General features: G+C 43.4%; 1 protein-coding gene across 2 annotated transcripts in view; it reads left to right on the top strand.

The window, feature by feature from the left end:
• Nucleotides 1-19,427, top strand: part of XYLT1 (xylosyltransferase 1) — a 215,615-nt gene that overhangs the window by 39,435 nt on the left and 156,753 nt on the right. The window contains exon 2 of one of the 2 annotated variants that reach the window (XM_075718798.1): nucleotides 15,333-15,371. The exons of the other annotated variant lie outside the window; for it this stretch is intronic. Coding sequence (XP_075574913.1) covers nucleotides 15,333-15,371 — 39 coding nt within the window. The remainder of the gene's footprint in view (nucleotides 1-15,332; nucleotides 15,372-19,427) is intronic. 2 annotated transcript variants of the gene reach the window in all.

Here is a 19,427-nt window from a genome sequence, read left to right as displayed (position 1 = left end):
GGAAGATGCTCAAATACAGACAAGTGTCAACAGAAATCTTCTTTGATGGCCTTACGTGATGATTTCCTGCTTCCAAGAAATAAAATGTAAGAGTTTGCTCCTTTCTTTGTGTTTTGTCCAGAGAGATGGCAGTCCAGGTAGCACACTCAGTTATTTCTTTTCACCTGTTATATGTCAGAAAGAAGGGCATGCTTGTGTATTAGCCTCTTCTCCCATTAAAAACAATGCTTGGTCTGGAGTTTGTGGAGTATCAGTCTATGAAAATCTGTCCTCTGGGAGTTTGGGATGAACTGGCTTCGTCCATCCTGCCTTTAGTTCTAGTCTGAGTTTTTTAGTGCGGCTAAGATGGGGACTTGGGATGTCGGGAAACACGCTTGAAATTTGTGTGAGTTGTTCTTGCTGTACTGTTGTATTTTTCATTTCCACCGTAGTAATTCACTGTCCCAGATCTCAGCACTGACTTGCTGGCAGAAAGTGTACAGGGCCCGTTTTTGTGGCCAAAAGGCATACTGAGTGCCAGAGAAGCGAGGGCTCTGTGCCTTAATGTTCAGTGATACAATCTCAGCGGATTTCTTGGCTATGAAGGAGTTCCTCTCTGAAACAATGATGTGCTGTCTGCATCCCCTCCGTCTGTGTGCTGTTATGAATGCCATGTGTTTTCTTCCACAAATTGAAAGGAAGTTGTAGTTTCACAAGGACCTCCTTGCCTTTCATTCCATAAGGAAGAAGACGGAATTTGTTTTGCTTTTGTTTTTCTCTTTACTGGGTCAGCAATTATATCTTAAAAAGGATACGGCTGCAGTGATTAAGATGAATTAGCCAAAACGTTTATCAAGCTACTAAAGCCGTGAAATCATAAAACTAGTGGTGAAGTGGTAACAGCGAGTTTGCCTTTCATCTCAACACTGTACAGATTTTTCATTCAGAGAAGTAGAATAGAGTGTCAAATTCTTGAACGTATGTATAACTCTACAACAAAAACAGCAGGTGGCCACTGTATTAGTAAAGGTATATATTTGCACAAGCAAATTTTCAAAATTGAGAAATGCTGTGGGTAGTGGAATACTACTGTTCACTTTCAGAGGTGATTATGGAAACTGTTAGCCTGCTTGCTGCACAGTTACAATTGTATGTGCAAACGAGCGCTGTCCAGGCTGGGTAACTTACTGCTAGAGTGCTCAGCCCAAGACAGACTTAGAAAGGAGCCTTTTCCTATGGGATGTTCTGCGTACATTGTGTTTGTATTACTCTGCAAAGATACAGCCCTCCCTTAAAATGCAGTCAAGTCAGTAGGAGACCAGAGAGAAATAGGTTCAATTTCAAATAGAAATCTAAAGCCAGTTTTAAATGCTTCTGTTCCAGCAATGTCTGGCTCTCTCTTGTAACATGTATGTTATGCAAGAGCTTTGCATCTTAAAGCAGGGTACTATGAGGTTTGATTACTATAGTTTCAGACCAAAGGCTGAGCCCTTATGGCTAAGTTAAATGCCTATTTTGTACCAGACATGACTCTTGTTACACGGAGGTAATATGCCTCTGTGTCAAAATATGTTGATATCCTCTCAGCATAACCTGAGAATATTGTAGCTCTGATCTACTTAAGCATCTGTTATATTTATTTAGGTGTGCTATTATGGGATTTACGGAGAGCCTGTATTAGCACATAAATTCAGCCTTCAGCCTCCCCCAAACAAGATATTATGGAGGAATACCTTTCAACACTGGATCCTGGATGCAACGGTAACATACTTGTTTATATGGTTTTTGAAGCTGCATTCAGAGATGCTAAATATGTAGACAGATTTCAAATGATGATTTGTTTACAAGTGAGTGTTTTCTGCAGCATACAAAAGAGATGAACTAATCCCAAAAGGCTTTTTGATATAACTTGAACAGATGATTTCCTGACATTGTTATATATCCTGGTTTAAGGCGATGAATAATTAGCTATTTAAGTTTTAAAAAAAAAAAAAAAAAACAAAACCTTGAGAACTAGATGTCAGCTGAAAAGCTGTCAGTAAATTTGGAACAGCTTTGCATGTCAAGTTGATTATAGCAATGAATAAAAGGAATTACCAGGAAAATGAACCATGCAGTGTGCAGTTTTTAACTTCAGTCTCCCCACAGTTTCTCCCATCTCATTCTCCAGATTCCTAGGGTGCTTGTGATATTATCAAGCTGTGGAGTTCCCTTTCACAAAATCCTTTACTGTGGGCAACTCTTTCTTGCTATTTACTCTACTTCATCAATGTGCAGTCACTTGAAACTTTACATTCAAGGATTTCCCCCCTCCAGACCCAAGTGCTGTTAACAGCATCTTTTGTCTGACTTCCTGAAATATGGAAAGCCACTTACAGCACAGCTTCAGTTCCAGGTGACTGCCCAGGACCAGGCAGCTCAGCTAAGGGCAGCAGGTTCTCCTCCCCTGCACATCCAGCAAGCTGCCATGTTTATCCTCTAGTAACAGAGGTTATTTTCTGTTTTCCAGAGTGGATTGGATGGGCATCTTCTCTGTGCAGTTAGTAACAGAGTAGTTGCTAGGTCTGAGCTGAACAGTTGGTAGGCTTAGTGGGATGGTACAAAATGAATTGCAATAAACAGTTTTGGAGCCTTTTTAACAAGACGATTAAGTTGGCTTTGGGGGTCTGAACCCTGCATGTGGCTGTGCATAGAAGGGCACTATGGACATACAAGGTAATCAGGGTCTTAAAAATCTGGTTCATTTAAGCAGGTGGGACTGAATTAATGGTCTTTGAATTATTCAGCTTCATATGCATGAAAATAAAATCATGCATCTGTATTAAAGTTAGGAATTTAGATGGGCTGAATCTCCTGCCACCTACACATGTGGAAGCAGTACTGACTGCAGCGCGGTGAATGGAGGTGCTTTGGCAGGAATTGTGAGACTCTGTATTCATGCTCTTACATGAGCAGTCATTACCATGGCATCTGAAGGCCAGTGCAAAATGGAGCTGCTGTAGGGCCATCTTGTCTCTAGATGGCAATTGCTGTTTACCAACACAGAATACCTGTCTTCATATGCTGAAGTGGCAGACTTCGCCTTTTTCCCATCGTCAAGACTGTAGCGAGCCAAAGCAGTGCTGGAAACCTGTTCTCCTGGCAGAGGCAGCTGTGCTGTTTATGAAGAGGTGGCTTATAGAAAATAGATTGCAGATGGTCTGACAGCAGTGACGCACAGAAGAAAGTGGGGGGGCGGAAAGGAAAAGAAGGAAAACCTGGAAATTAAGTATGGGGATGAGAGGTTCCTCGCTGACTGCTTCCCTGCTCAGACAGTGAGTAGCAGTGAAGTTGCTTTCCACTGGGTATTACTACAACCCTTTCGTTTGCCTGTGCCCGTTTCTTGCCATGCCATTTAAATGTGTGATGTGGAGCAAGGCTTGTTCCAGAATGCTTTAAAATCATTGGAACTGGGCATTAATAAACCATGTGTCCCATTTTAGTATAACCATGTGGGCTTCAGCTGGTCAGTTGATCGTGTGGGCATGTTTAACGTATGTTGAAAATAAATGATCGTTTTGGGCTGCAGTAATTTTCACACTGATGCAGCATAAATACAGTAGCAGTGTATACCAGTATAGTGATATCAATGTGGTGTATACTAGTATAGTGATACAAAACCAAACTCCTACAGTGTATTCCTAGGTACTTGGCTGGCTGTTTATGAGGGGCTTAATGGCATCACATGAATGGGTTGGTAGCTAAATGAAGGATTGACTAAGCTAATCTCTGTGAGAATCCTCTTTAATGAGTTAATGAGGTGTTCTTATGGGCTCCCTGCACACACAGATGCTAATGAGAGTTTTTCCAACTTACCAAGTGATGAAACTTGGATCTGCATCCAGGCTGATAATAAAAATGATGGATAGGTTCTGTTATTTGGGGAAAAATATGTTTTAGTTCTGGCATGAAAACTGCAGAAGGGAGCCAAAACTGCTGTTCTACCTGCATATTCTTTGTCTTTTCCTGTAGCATATTGATTAAACTCAAAGCCTGCTGCTAAGTCCTCAGTAGTCCACAGTCTGAAAATCAGTAGCTGTACGTAAAAAAAAGAAAATTGTTTATCTATTTCATCTTTAAAGATCAGCGTTAACAAATTTTATGTTCAAAAATTTCCCAGGAAGACCCAGTTTTGGTTGTTCTGGTGTGGGGTTTTCTTGGGTTTTTTTGTTTGGTTGGTTTTTTTTGTAGGTTTTTTTTTTCTTTTTCTCCTCTCTTAAAGCCTGGAATGTAGTAAGTTTATGCAGAGGAAGTGTCTGGTCCTAAATTGATTTATCAGCTACGTTATTCCATAAACCCACAATCTTTTAAGCTGTACCAGGGAAATGGGGAAAACAAATCTTGGTGGGATTTAGGGCACTGTGTTTTGTAGTGGTGAGATTGATTGTTTTCTGGCTGTGCCTGAACGGGAGGTCTCACCCTTCCTCCTGTCAGTGGACTCCTGCACACCTGACATCTGCCAAGGACTGAATTTCTGCGACCCATCTCCTCTGACTCTCAGGAAACAGAAAGCCGTGTTTATTTACAGGGTGGCCAGTGGTGGGGGAGGAGATGTTGTACAGTGCATGGGGCTGTGTGAGGGAGGCGAGGGGGATGGACCACGAGCGGCTGTGGCCGGAGCGTGTCTGATCTGCCTGACAAGGGTCTGAGGGCAGTGTCCTGTTGCTGGACGTGTCTTCTTCACCTTGTGGCAGGCTTGCGTCCATCAGACACAATCTGGCTTTAATGAAATCTTCAGATTTTGTTAGCATGCTCTTTAATCCTTGTTCCAGGCCATTAATGAATTTGTTCAATACGACCTCCCCTCAGCTCAATACAGTGCCATTTATCATTATCATTTGTTTACAGTCCTGCAGCCAGTTCTCGATTCCAGTGCTGTGCACTGGTCCTTCCCAAGTCTTTTTGAATTAATTTTTCAATTAGGATTTCGTGAGACACAGTATCAGATGCTGTCCTAAAATCCAAAAAATATGACCTCTGCTGTGTTCCTTTAATCCACTCTGTCTGTAACTCTATCAAAGAACAAATAAAGCAATTAAATTTGTCTGGCAGGCTTTATTCTGTATAAAGCTATACAGGCTGCTTCTCATTCTATTACCCTCAAGATTTGTGGCTGGATTTTCTTAACGAAGCTGACTTCCCCTTGTCTTTTTTTTCTTTTCTTTTTCCTTTCCCTCCTAAAAGACCTAGGGCTGTGTTCCCAGCCACTTGCTGTCCTCAGTTTATTCTTTTGAAAGATCCTACACATGAGAGCATTAGGATGGAAACGCTCAGGGCATGACCCAGGCTCTGTGCCAGGCTGCACCCCTCTCCGGAGGGGCCCCGAGTGATTGCAGAAGGAAGCGAGAGGGTGGAGAGCTGAACCTAGCGCTCACAGCGTTAAATGACTGCACAGCATGGCTGTCACCGAATAGCCACGCTTTACTCTGCTGTGAGACCAGGGATTGCGTGGGTGTCTTTGTGCAGTGCAAAATCTGGTGAAAATGTGCTCTTTCTTTTGTTGTTGTTGTTGTCATTGGGGTTATGCAGACACCACTTAAGCTGGCCTACCACCATATCTTTTCCAAGTTCTTTGATATGGATTTCCTGCTCTATTACCTGTGATAGCTACAAGTGAAACATCAACTCTTCTGCTGACTGGCTGACTTCTGTTCACACTGTAGCAGTGCCTGACTCTGCTTTGAAGCTTGTCGTGCCTGAATTCTGTCCTCTTCGGCTGTTCAGTTAAGTTTTGAACATGTTCCTTAGTGCAGGCTTTAATTTTCTTCTGGTAACTTATTTGTCTGCAAACTTTAAATGAGCCTGCTCTTTGATTTCGGTCATGGCCTTCCTGATGATTTTCTGCACTGTGTCCTGTTCCAGATAATATTCAAGCAGAGCAGTTTGGGATTGTTCTCGTAAGAGACGATGACTGAGCAGTTGTCAGCCAGGACAGCTCTTTTTTTCCTTTAAATGCTATGCTTATACACTGAACTGAAGTAGTGTCTCCCTCCATGTGCTTTTTTTTATGTAGCTTTTTATAACACTTGGTTACTCTATAAATATCGACTCCTCTAGCTCTATTCAAGTTGTGAAAATGTTGCATAAGGACATGTATCTTTTTTCTTTTTTTCTTTTGCCTTTCCATCACCAGAACTACAAATAACCCATGTCCGTGTGCCTGAATATAATTACACTCAAAATCATACCCAGGCTGTACCTCCTGGGGTGCCCTCTTGGAGGCTTCCATGGCAGCATCTGCTGGAGAAATAGGCATGAAACTGTGTTTCACAGCAGTGAGGAGCTGTGGGGCTTTCAGAGACGAGCTGGGCATGTGGGGAGAAACCTCTTTTTCAGTATCATCCGATACACTTTGCCATCTCTAAACAATCCAGTTATATTGATCTGTTAGATTAGTATTCCTTGTGTTTTTACACATTTGCATTTCATGATGAAATTTGTTTGCTGCCTGAAACAAACTGTCCAGTTTGTTAGGACAACTGAACAGCGCAGCAAAGCCACTGCTCCTGCCAGCTTTTAATAAAGTGTTAAAGAAAGCAGGACAGTTGACCCTTGCTCTGAATCAGTTGGATGTATCATCCTTAAGCACAGATTCAAAAAGGTGGTGTCAGAGCAGCTATACTGTATTAAAGTGTCAAGGCTGAAAGATAAGCCTGCCTGGAGTTAATAAGTTAAAACATTAACTGTCTTTCAGCTTGTACCTGTGAGACAGCATGTCTGGCCTGGGCAGCTGACATATTCAAAATGTCCAAGCAGTACTTGGGCAGCAGCATCTCTGTGGCCAGACATATTTTACAGACATCTGGGAAAGCTTCCTACTGCTATCTGCATACTGCTGCACCTGGCCCTGGCTGAGTTCAGGGGTCTGTGCTGAGCTGGTAGCAGCAGATATTTTTCAGGTGGTAAAAGACACCAACGATAGGAATAGTACCAGATCCGTTTGCAACTGGAATTTCAGGATTTAATAGACAGCAGATTTAGTCTGTGGCTTAAGTGTTCAGTAAGATGGTATGGATTTATTTTGGGTAATGTTTTTTATGGAGGCATTTGAGAGTTCTGGGCTATTTCTGGGCACTGACTATTATTGCATGCTAAGGAATAGTCGGTCTTGCTGCAGTTCAGGTTCTGTAAATGACTGTAGCCTTCTGTAAAGCTCCTGCAGACAAGAAAACAGTTTTATCTTTGTGGAAGAGCAGGGAACCAGCAGGTCTTAGATTTAACTGAGCTGCCCTTCAACTGTTGGATAAGCATGCGGTTGTTCATTTGGCAGAAGACACATATGCCGTGCTCAAGCCCTGGGCAGACCCTCAGCTTTTTGGCTTTGAAGGAGCTACACCGATTTACTTTACTAGCCAAGGGTTAGAGCAGTTTTTACCAAAGCCATTCGCTATTAAAGAGACTGCAGTTGTTTCTGGTGGTGAAATATCCAGAGTTGCTGTGCAGAGGCATTGAGCACATCAGTTTTTCTACAAGAACGTTATTTTCTACCAGTTGATACGTACCTCAGCACAGAGTGGGTAATCTTCACCAAACTATATCAAGCCAGTCAAGGACTAGCTGTGAACTGATGTCTCTGTTACATCTCAAGTCCTGCTGACTTGTTTCAAGTTAAGAAAATGTGAATGTACTGCCCTTTCCTACAGCTGCCCTGTGGCTGAGTAGAAGCGACCTGGCAGCTTGGGCCTCTTCATATTTCGAATACTGTTATCACAGGCTTAATATCCAAATGCTTTCTAATGTCCTTTCTTTCATGTGGAAGAGCTGTCCCGGTGTGGTAGAGGGTGGTAAGCCTTTGCTACACTCAAGTGTGTGTTGATAAAGTTATTCACTGGTGCGCTATTTTTATTCTCTGTAACTTGGGTTATCTTAACACCTCCGTAATCCAGACAGAACCCCCAATGCACTTGGAAATTGAGAAATGGGGAAAGCTGTAAGCATTTGGGGTCTCAATCTCAGATTTTGCTATTTATCTTCAATTTTTGCACTGCAAATTGCAGGGTTAATTTTCTCCATGTTTTTGCTGCATGTGCTGCTTTCCCCTTAGTAGGTGTCTTTCTATGTTTCTTACTTCCTGCCTGTGTTCCAGACTTACTTGATCAATATCCTCCTTTTCTAAAGGATTACAGGTGGTTTCAATGTATTTATATTCTTGTTCTTGTTTCTTTCTAATATTTTTCTACCTGGCACTCTCTCCTAGGTATGCTGCAACTGAGGACAGTGGGAATAGCTCAAAGCGTGCAGAGTAAGAATCCAAATTAAGTGCCTGTATTGTGTACTTAATGGTGTTGACCAAAAAAGTACTTTTATGGAGCCAATCATGAAATTCTGTGTCTTAAATTTTAGTGGATGTCCTGGCTGAAGCTGCCCTCCTACTTCTTGCAGTTTCTCAGCAAACTGAGGAAATGATTTTGCTTAAATATATTTTTCCCCAATGGTTTGGTTTTAGTTAGGATCAGTTCTCCAATTTGGCCACACAAACACTTCATTTGTCAAAATTAAGCGCTGGCAGAGGCCACGTGGGCTGATGTAGCTACTGAAGAACAGGTTCGTTAAGTTAGCAGCGAGCACACCAATTGCAACTCAGTGGTTTGGAGCATCCTCTGCATGTTCCGGTGTCCTGAGAGCTCACAAGAGCTGCCGGACCACCCGGCACGTTTGGCTGGGGTTGCTCCACCTCCGTTACAGCCACATCTTGTCACAGGCGCTAGCTGAGAGAGGAGCCCCTGGCAGGTGTCTGCATCTTCCTTGCGCTGGCTTTGCTGTGGGAGTTCTCCCCTCTCCTGCGGCTTCAGTGTCTGTCAGCGCCACGCACGGGACTGAGACCTGAGCTCGGGTCTGTACCACACACAGCAGGTGGTGGCTGTCACGCCGTTGAGAAGCAGCTGTAGTCCTGCCATGACACGGGATGACCAGCAGTGGGGCTGTGCTGTCACTGGGTTAACTGGGTGACATGAGTCCCTGCTGCTGGTGGAAGGGAGCCAGCAAGTGGGGCTCAGCTTGGCCCTGCCAGCCGTCACAGGGGGTTGCTTCATGCTGACTACATCCTTCAGTGTTTCTGCTCCTTGGAAGCTGTTGTCATTGCTTGCACGCTCCATCTCCCCTCTGCTCCCCCTGTCTCCTCGAAGGACGTAGTAAGTGTTTGAGGCTCTTTGTCATATGAAGATTTGGGTATGTGGCTTGCAGAGCAGACAGTTTGGCTGCTGCTTTTCTGCACTGTTAGTTCATGTAACGGGAAGTTGTACGTGCTCCGGGCTTGGCTTCTGCTACTGCTTGCCTAGAGCCTGCTGCACTGGCTGAGATCCTGCCTTCACTAAATGTTTGTTTCCGGACCATTGCAGCTGTAGTAGGTGGTGGAAAGATTGGTATATTGATAACACAGTAATTTCTTCCTGAGAACCACTGTTCATTCAAACAATGTCAGTGGGAGGAAAAAATGGTGCAAATGTGCTAATTTCCAGCCTTGGCATTTCAAGATCAGTCTTTCGTTGAATAATTGTTCTTAATGCATAGTAGGAAACATTCTCTATAGTCTGTTTCCTTTCTCCTAGCTGCCTTTTGGAGGAGGAAAAAAGAAGTCAAATAATAATTTTTACATGTGTGTACCAGAGCCTCCTGGATGTGTGTTAAGATGTCCAGCAGAAATACTAAAATTATGATTTATGTGGCCTGTGATGACAAGCTGAGATTTTTATGGAATTCGTGTATTTGTTTGAAAGGATGCTTTGCATAGCAGTTACAATGAGGCTCTGGATACATTAGTACTAGCGAGTCCTTCCCATCTTTTCCTCTTTATGCAAACACTCTGATGGAGCCTGTGAAGTGATGCTAAGACTGGGAAAAAAAAAAAAATTCAGGCTAGTGCCGTGCAGACCACCCTGGTAATGCTTACCCTTCTTACCCTTCCCCTTGAGTTGGTGCTCGCAGATGTTAGTGCAGCATGTGATGGTGGGCAGCGTGATAAAAAGCAGATCTGCAAGATCATTTTCGGGTTTTGTTTTCTTCATATCTAAATGACGTCCTGTTGTGAAGCCCTGCCTCTTAGAAAGTGCCTAAGCACGTTGGAGCTGTTGCTGCCGTGACCCCTCTGCCTTGCAGTGCGAGGATGTGAGCTGGGTGACTTTAGGATTGCCTGTACCCCTGCCTGGCAGCTCCTGTCCGGGATAGTGGTACTGGTGCTGCCAGCAAGTCTCTCTTCCCCAAATAAGTCAGCGTGTGTGAGCTAGCGGGTGGTGTCGAGGCGGCTGTTAGTGTGACTTAATATAAGGGTTACAATTAAGGTTACTGAACACTTCCTGTAATAAGATGCTGGGTTTCGTTGCAGGGACATGCCACACCCCCTCTGCCTGCAGGGAAACTCCGTTCCTTGGTGCCCAGGGTGCTGCTCCGGGGTGCTGGTGCCGCTGTCGCTGTCCTTGTGATGCGTGGGAGGTTACCTGACTTGTGTTCCCTCCTTACTAGTGGAGAGGTGGGCAGAAATGTGGGGAAATAGCAGCCCAGGAGATCCCTTCCAATTTTGTCTTGTTTTGTTTTTTGTTTCTGTGAATATACAAAGGTTTTGAGCCAAATTTGAGCATAGGATAAAAACCACAGGCTGGCAGGCTAACAAGCCCCTGGGTCATAAAATGAGTCAGCAGAAGAGATGAAGCCGCAGTGCCCTGGGATAGCTGTAGCCTTCAGCTGCAACTTGTAAAAACAGCGCTGCCCACACAGGGAGCTGCTGTTATGTGGTCCTGCCTTGCAGGCAACAGAGCTGTTGGAGAGGACGTGTGAAATGTCGCTTTTAGGTGAACGTTTTGTGTCTTCGCCTGAAACTGTGGTTTCATGGGAAGAAGTGTTTGGTGGTGATGCTGCCATTTGTTACTGCTAGTTGCCTTCTCACCCTGTCCCCAGCTGCTGGTTCTTCCTTCGTAACCTTCCCTTCCTGGCTTTGCTGGCCACCCCTCTGCTGCGCCAGCACAGCTTTCCTTGCCTTGTGTCATGAGCTGGGTGAAGGAACTGGTTCAGCTGTAAAATGACACAGAAGAAATAAATAAAATTAAAAAAGAACCTTTCAAACTGGTTCGGTTCCCCTGCGTGGGTCAGGTCCCAGCCGCACAAAACGTGGGTACAAAAACTGCTGCAGTGCGAGAGCCGCAGTTCTGGGGCGAGGGCACCCGCAACTGGCACTGCTGCTGGGGAGCTGCTGCCCCATGCCAAGCCACGTGCGGATTGGTGCTGCCTCCAGGGGTGGAGAGAAGTGGCTAGAAACTGAGTGAAAATCCCCCTAACAAGTAAAAAAAAAAGCTTTTCAAGTGCCTGCCACACTTGTCAAAGCTGAACAGAGCTGCACAGGAACCGAAAAAGTGCAGTCCAGAAGTGACGGAAGGGGCAGCGCGCGGAAGGCATGTCTGCAGGATCAGGTCCAGTGCAGCCAACAGCACTTTGCTGAGTCGAAGCACTGGGCTTTCCTGCAGTCAGTGTTGGACCATCACCAAAAATATGTGTGATTAGATGGAAGCGTAGATTGAGTTACCATGTTCAAACCTGATGTCTCTTGAAGTGGTGCTAGAAAAACATTTTTTTGTGGCATGGGTGAGAGACATGTCTTGCGGTCAAGGTCCTAGACGGTGACTTAGGGATTTCTCTCATATTTCCTATATGACTTTGGAATAGTTGGTTTGTTTGTCTGTACCTCAGTTCCTGTTAGTCTTTCCATCCTTTAGTTTTGTTTTGGGAAGGTTGCAGTGTCTGTGAAAACAGCTGTCTCTTTCCTGTATGTAAGCGAGACATTAACCCATTATGAAAAATACGGTAACCAAACCCAGACCAGAGTGGCTGTACTCATTGTCACCTTTCAATAGTAAAGTCTTACCCTGATCAGTCTTTAAACGTGATAAATGTGTCATGCCGTTTATACAGCAATGTCATACTGTTTATACGCCAATTCCAGTACAGATTTCATTTGATCACAAGCACTGCAGGTTAATGATTCATAGCACTTGAAAAATGGCAGTCTGAATTTCAGATAGGATGATTGCTGATGTCCCCGGGGTTTAGTTATAACAACTCTTGTGGTACTGTGGTAGGCTGCTGAAACCTGGTAGAGTTTAAGCGGAACATACACAGACCAAGCAAAACTTTGCTCAGAATGGTGCCGGTTGTTCTGCTGTTTGCTCCTAAGCATTTCCCTGCTTAGACGTGGACAAGTGATAACTTTGCTCTCTGACACAGGCCTTTCATTAACAGCTAATAATCAATGAGAGCAGGAAGGTTGGACAAAGCAGAGAGGTTGTAACTTAAAAAAAAAAAAGTTATACCCTCATCCCTCACACGTGGGCTATTCCTGTGCGCGTTATCATACATAACCATGGTCAGGTTATACATAACACAGGCCACGTACAGGAGCTGGAGAAGAACAGTGGGATTTGCCCAAATGTGACCTATTTACTTGGCACTAGAGATAGGTAGATAATTTTAAGAACATGCTTCTTCCTGCGGTAAGAGTGAAAGCCTTTCTTTTAAGTTGCTGACATTGAGCTTGAATTTTAAAACTGTTTCTTGCAGTTGAAAGCTGAATTTGGCTATGTTTATGACCTCCACCCTCCTCAGCTTCTTTATTGCCTCGTTTAAAGAGGAGAATTGGGATGCATTGTCTGTGGTTGTGTTTTGGGGACCTTCAGGTCAGCTCTGAGAGCTGTGATGAGCGTGGTACCTGTAACTGCATGAGCAAAGCAGAAAAGTAGAGTGGGCAGTCGGGCACCGAGTGAAAGAGGTATGTGAGGTGACATCCAGAAACAAACCGGCAAAGTCTTTTCATCATTGTTTCACAGTCAGTGGATGCTGAGAGGCAGCAATGTTGCACCGCATGAACCGCTGTTGGGAGAAAGGGAAAAAAACCCCAGACCTGCACCATCTCTAGCAATTGTGCTGGTGCAAAAAGTGTGAGATGGGGGAGGAGAAATTTACCTGGTTTGTTCCTATTTTTGCCCATAAAAGCCAAGCTTCATTTTTTCTCAGATAATTCAGAAGCGAACAGCATGTCATGTGTGTGAATGATGTGTGTTCCTAATGACGGGGGAAACAGGTCTCCCTGTAATGCTACAGTACAGGTTCCCTGCACAATGGCTACAGTACAGGTTAATACAAGTAACCGTAGCTAAAATGAGGAGGAGGAAAATAAACAGGAAAAACTGTAGCATCACAGTGTAATAGGCCCATGCTGATGCACCATGTTCCACATGGTGAAATAATGCCATTCAAAACCTGGTTTGTATTTACAATTTTCTTTAGTCAAGAAAGCTTTTGAAATTCATAATTACCGTAAGAAATCTGTTCTGTTCAGCAAGCACTGGACTTTTAAATAGTCTGAAGCCCTATCTATTACAGGAATCCCCTGATCTTTCCAGGATGTTATATACATACAGTAGCTGCTTCCTCTTACAGAAATAATGTCACTTGGAAGTGAACAGTACATGCTGAAAAAGCTTTTGTCTGCAATCAAATTGGCAGTGACTGAGAAAATCCAGATGATTTCCCAAAGGGGTGTCTGTGCAGCTGGGCCATTCTTTGTTACAGTAGTATTTTGCTCTTTCTATTTAAACACATTTTGTATTCTATCTGCCACACACACCTGCCGGTATTGTGATCTTCCTGCTATGATATAAATGTGAGTGGGACAATGTAGGACAATGTTGTGACCAAACTAGCATGGCTTAAAGTCCAGCTGCAAAATGGATGAGTTTATCCCTGCTAAGTCCGTAAGAGAAGAGCTGTGAGTGCTGACATCACTTGTCTTTAGAAAAGCCAAGCCATCCAAGGACAAGATCCCTCTTACCTCTTCAGATGAGTTGGTTTCTGCCCCCCCAGCTTAGCTGATGACATGATATTTGGATTTCACTGAGGTTTCTCACTCTCCTTCCAGTCTTGGTATCATGTGGCCAGTTGTCAGATAATATCTACTATGTGTGTATAATAGTGGCACTCTGGTGTTAGAACATGTTAATGAAAGATTACATTTAAGTTAGCAGTGTGGCAGAGGTGATTGTGGACTTTTTAACCTGGGCACAGCATGCTGCCTGGCTCGTGACTTACTGAGTGGAGAAAAGATGTATCAAGGGTTTCAAGGCCAATTTCTTCCTTGACTTCTTTTCCCTGGGTTGATAGCTTGTTTCTTCATTAGTATATTTACAGTGAATATTAAACCAAAAGCTGTGTTATAGGCATAATTAAAAGTAAAAGGAATATACTGTTTCTTTGAAGAAAGCCAGATTTTTTTTTTTTTTTATTCTGTTCTGTGGTTTAGCCAAAGTACTGAGTATCTGGGGATATCGAAACTCAAAATTAATCTCAGGAGCCTGATAATCTGACAGACAAAAATTTACTGTATTAAACTAAAGCTGTCTAATTTCGACAGATGTGATGGATTAAAGAGAAAGCATCATTGACCTGGTTCCACTCTGTTAGGCTTTCCAATTAAACAGGATGTTGTAGAAAGCAAGACCCAGAGTAATACCTGTCCCAGTAGGACTGAGGTTTTAAATGTCCCTTGTACCTTGAGAGTTGTTCCTTTAAAGATTTTGCTTGAGCGCTAATCCCAGAACACTAATGATGGAGTCTCCTGTAGGGGTGTTATCTCTTTCTAACCTCTTAATTAACTGGCTAAATAGACAATTTTTGTGCTTTTGTGTTAGAAGCTCTTTAATGAGGTTTGAATCCTCTGGCCAAGCCAAGTTAAGAGGTCAAATTTTGACACCAAGGAAGATGCCAGACTGCAGAAAATTGACGGTGTACTTGCACATATAATGTGCAAGCTGGAGAGAGACGTTCATCAGGATGAAATTGTAATGGAAAACAAAACAACCATGGCACAACTGCAGCTGTTGGGAGGAAAAATTTTGCCAAGGATGTGGCCAACCCTATCATCATCAAGTTCTGATCAACTTTCTGAAAAGGTTCTAATGCCTTGAAATTACAGGAGCACCAGTCAGTTGTAATCTAAGAAAGAAATGTAACAGAGGATTAAATCAAAGATGCAAGGGCCTGTATGTGGCCTTGAGTTGTTCTGTAGCTAATCTGTTTCTGATATACTCCAGTTACTGCAACTTCCTTCACTTGTCCAAATATTGTAGAGATCCTGTAATTTCTGTGTGATGGTAGGATGTCTGGGAAAGGAGGATCTCTTTTTAAAAAAAAAAAATAAAAAAAAAAATCCTGTCATCTTTGTTCAAACAGGTGTGTTTGTTCTCAGCATCGCTACTTTGGACCAATAATGGCTCAAAACACCTTCTTTTGCACTATTCCAGAGTAATGTCTGTTTCTGTGTGCTCTTTTTGTAGATTGAACCTCCTAGTCCCTACACCAGTTTGGAGACACAGGTTAGTACCACCCCCCCTTCCCACTTCTGTCTTACAAGAGAGTCTCTGAAAGAGAGGGCTGATCTGCTGTCGCCCACCATATTTATGATATTTAATTGTGTTGGTGGCCCTGGAGAAGGTGCAGCTGTAACAGCAATAGCTCCCAAGAAGAGAACCAGACTCTTTACAGGAAACAGTAGGTGCAGATGGTGAGGAAGGGACCTGGCGTTCAGCTGGACGATGGCAGAAGTGACTTGTATTTGTTAGAAGAGAGGATACAGTCCTCAAGGCAGTGCAAGCATGCATTCATGGGATTCTCCTTTCTTTTTGTATACTCAGCTTCCTAGCTTTTGTTATGATCCCCGCTGCTAGTGTGTTACTCTAAAATAGTGTTGCACTGCTGATTTCCTCTTTAGACATTACAATGAATGGTAATGAATCCGTGGAGATGCCTGGCACCAGAAGGTCAAAATGACAGAAGGGATTACACAAAGTCACTGGTGCTTTGATTTGTGTTTTCTAACAAGGCAGCATCATTGATTTCCGTTCTCGCTGATCTTTGGGAGACAGCAAAGGCAATGGTACTTGCATACTGAAGATGAGTGTTTATTCAGAACACACATTTCCAATGTCCCTTAGTGACTGCATAAATATTTCTACCTTTGTCTTCTGCTGGCCTTTCTCTGGGGAAAGCTTTTGACTGTTTTGTTATTTGTTTCAACAAACCACCTACATCTTTTTTATGGACGTCACTATGGAGCCAAGCCTTTGCGAGTCGAAACTGGCAAGGAAGGATCACACAAAGATTGTTATACAGAGTAGTATTATAAAGTGGTATCAAAACACAGAGTACATCATAAAGTACTAATCCATGCATGATGCAGAAATATACAGTAATAATGAAGACTTACTTTATTATTGACTTAAAATAGTATAAGAACATCAGTTTGTGTCAGTGAAGGTACTAGGGGAGAATGCACATGATGCACAAGAGAATTTCACAGTTGGAGAAGGAAGTGAAAGAGAGATCATCAGCTCCAGCTGTTACAGCTGCCAGCTGCAGCAGATTACTGGCTGAGGTGATGCCTTCAGCCCCAGCATGCCACCTCCTTGTCCTGCTTGGCCAGTATGCACCTTCCCTGACCCGCATGTCATTCGCGCTTCCAGCCCATTACCTCCTTGCTAAGACTGTCAGCGGGCTTGCCAGGTGACTCCAGAAGTTGCTCCGCTTTCAAGGGGCCTTGATATTTTTGGGGTCAGGGAGGTCATAAACGCGTTGTTTAATGAATAATTAAGATAGAAATTAAGTCAATGCTTGTATGTGTTGATATTTCTTTCAGTGTTACTGAAAGCCACATCCACTTCTGAATTTTCTGTAGAAAGCTGCTTACTTCTGACCTTGAAATAGATGAGGAGAGCCAAAACCAACTTCTTAGGGCAACGCACTTATGTCCTGAAGAGTTCTAGACTGCTGGGGGTGGCTGAAATGTAGGAGCTGAGATCAGGCAGGTATCCTGGGGTGGGGAGGGAAGGGACTGTCTCTCTCCGAGAGGTGGGTATCTGGGTGTCATAGCTGAAGGTCAGGGCGTGACTTTGGTTTTTAGGGATATATTTCTCTTTAGGTGAAGTGGTCAAAAGCATTCAGATTAGCAGTGGAAGTTGGTTTATATCCAGACTAAGAAGTTAGCAATTCAAGACTGGGCCATAGTCTTAGCTGCAAGTGTCTGTTTTCTTTGCTGTGAAAAAGCACTGTGAGAAAAATAACATAAGCAACTTTAACATTTTGCCAACTTGAACAGGATGTTAACTAATACCATTAGTAAAGAATCCCAAAATTTGCAGAAGTTTCTCCGCATGCTTTATTCTCTTCCTTTTTCTTTGGGGACAGATGGGAGTGGAGAGTAGCGCTGCATTCATTTGAGACACGTTGAGTAGACTGGTGAGCTGCTTCTCTGCTTTGGTGGTTTCCTGTACAACCTTAGGATGAATCAGCTCATTCGAGAGTTTCTCTCCACTGCCCTCTGGTTTCCTGTCTCAGCTCTGGTTTGGTTGGTATTTTGAATGTTGACATTTCAAACCCATGCTGTGTGTTGAAAGGGAACCGTATTCTGGAGGTCTTCTCATTTTTTTCATATAATTTCCCCTCTTTTCCCTAGTCTTCCAATTAGCAGTACAACTGTTGAAAATTTTACAGGTATGGCTGCAAGTGATCTTCTAGAGAATGGGTACTCTTCCAACCAGCTCAGTTTCAGCAGATCTCTTTGAATTCCCCTATAAAGATATATTTTGGGTTGTGTGTAAGTGAACAGAGGGAAAGCATTTACTTGAGAGCTAAGCAAGTGTTCTCGGCTGATATTTTTCCAAGGAAAAGACAGCTTCTGCAAACAAAATAATTTTTGCACAATTCCCTCACGTTCCTCTCTCTTTTAGAGGTGTATCAAAATACTTTGTTCAAATTAGACCTGGCAAATCACACTACTTGTGTTAATCAGATAGCAGTATATTGGGGATTGGTCTGATTTGTTTATACCTACCTGTGCTGGGACAGTGTGTCAAAAGATGATGCAGTCAGGCAGTTCCTGTTCTCCCTGTTCTTTTTTTGTAAGTGGGATTATATAGCTCACAAACAACTATTCTTTAGCTTTTCTCATGTTAAATGGTGTGTAACAAGTATGAATCATGTAATGTACAAATTTGGTACAGCAGATCAACAACTATTTAATCAGTTGCGTTTGAGGGAGTAGAATGTGGTAAATTTATTTGCACTATGTGGCAAAATGATACTCATCTAGGGTGAAGCCCAGAAACTTTGTCTTTACTGTATTGGAAAAAATACTTTGAAAACCAACCTCCCATTTTCTATCTCTAAATCTCACTGTGTGCTAATGCCAAAACCAGATATCCCTGAGCATCCTGGAGGTGTTTGATAAGGTCATGTTGTCAGGATTCTTTTGGAGGGTTCAGGCATGTTTGTCTGCATTATCACACGAAGAGAAGCTGAGTGTAATTTGGAGAGAATGAAGAAAACAAAGAGAGAATGAAAGCTGTTTTCAGCAGCTGAGGTGGTTGTACGTTACATCTGAAAGAGCTGTGACTCTGTGACTACTTTTCTCAGGATTTCAGGAGTTGCCTCCATCAATGAGATTGTGGCTGTTTGCATTTTGCACTTCCCATCCTTCATTTCACAAAAATACCAGGAGCCAAGTGTAATGGCTTCAGCAGCAGGTAGCCAGAGGTAGATTTTGGCCCAGCTTTTCATTCCCTCGGAGCAATGGAGTTTGTTACCATCTTTGGGTTAGAGAGATCGTTATCTCCTTCGAAAGCTGTAGCTTTGTGACTATTAGAAGTTGTGTGATCAGATGCTAGGGAGCCCTCTAAAGCTTACTGATACACGACCATGGAGTATTGCAGCTGGTGTCGGGAATGGGGCTCTGTGTAGCAGGTAATGGGACTGAGTAATCAGTGCAGCAACTGCAGTCCTCTCTTCCTTCAACTGTGAGAGGTAAACCTTGCCATGTGTTTTCCTTTTGCCAGTGCTATCCCCAGCATGAGTACGCCGCAGTGCTTGCCCTGAGAGCCACTGTCTGAGGGGTGCCGGGCTAAGCCTGTGGCAGGCAGATGTGCACCCTCGTGTCTGTGTGGTAAGTGGTTGGTTTTCCCCTGTTCGGAGGTCAGCAGCAGCTCTTCTAAGCTTATGGCAATAATAAAAAACCAAACCAAAACAATGCTTCTTCCCAGAAAATAGGGTACCAGATTTTCCTGTGTTGTTGGAAGTCAAAATATGAAGTGATTTTCACTGTGCAGTTTCCAGAAGATGCTCTCACTGGGGTAGCTTGTTGTGTGAGAGTAGCTGGTGGCTTTCAGCCTCCCCTTAAGTGATGGCTGCAGTTTCCAGGTGCTACTGAAGTGTGAAACTTGGAGATTGCTGAAATAACATGCACGCTACTCAGAATCCAAACATGAGACCTGCGTGTAACGCATATGCCATGCCAGGAGGATTTCAGCTGGAAAATTACCTTAGCAAAGGGGGGATGCTAGTCCAGAGAGGATTAAGTTGGCAAAGAGCCAGCATGAAAG

This window comes from Pelecanus crispus, chromosome 11, assembly GCF_030463565.1.
Source record: "Pelecanus crispus isolate bPelCri1 chromosome 11, bPelCri1.pri, whole genome shotgun sequence".
In the NCBI taxonomy this organism is placed as follows: Eukaryota; Metazoa; Chordata; class Aves; order Pelecaniformes; family Pelecanidae; genus Pelecanus; species Pelecanus crispus.
This window is presented reverse-complemented; position numbering and strand designations above follow the sequence as displayed.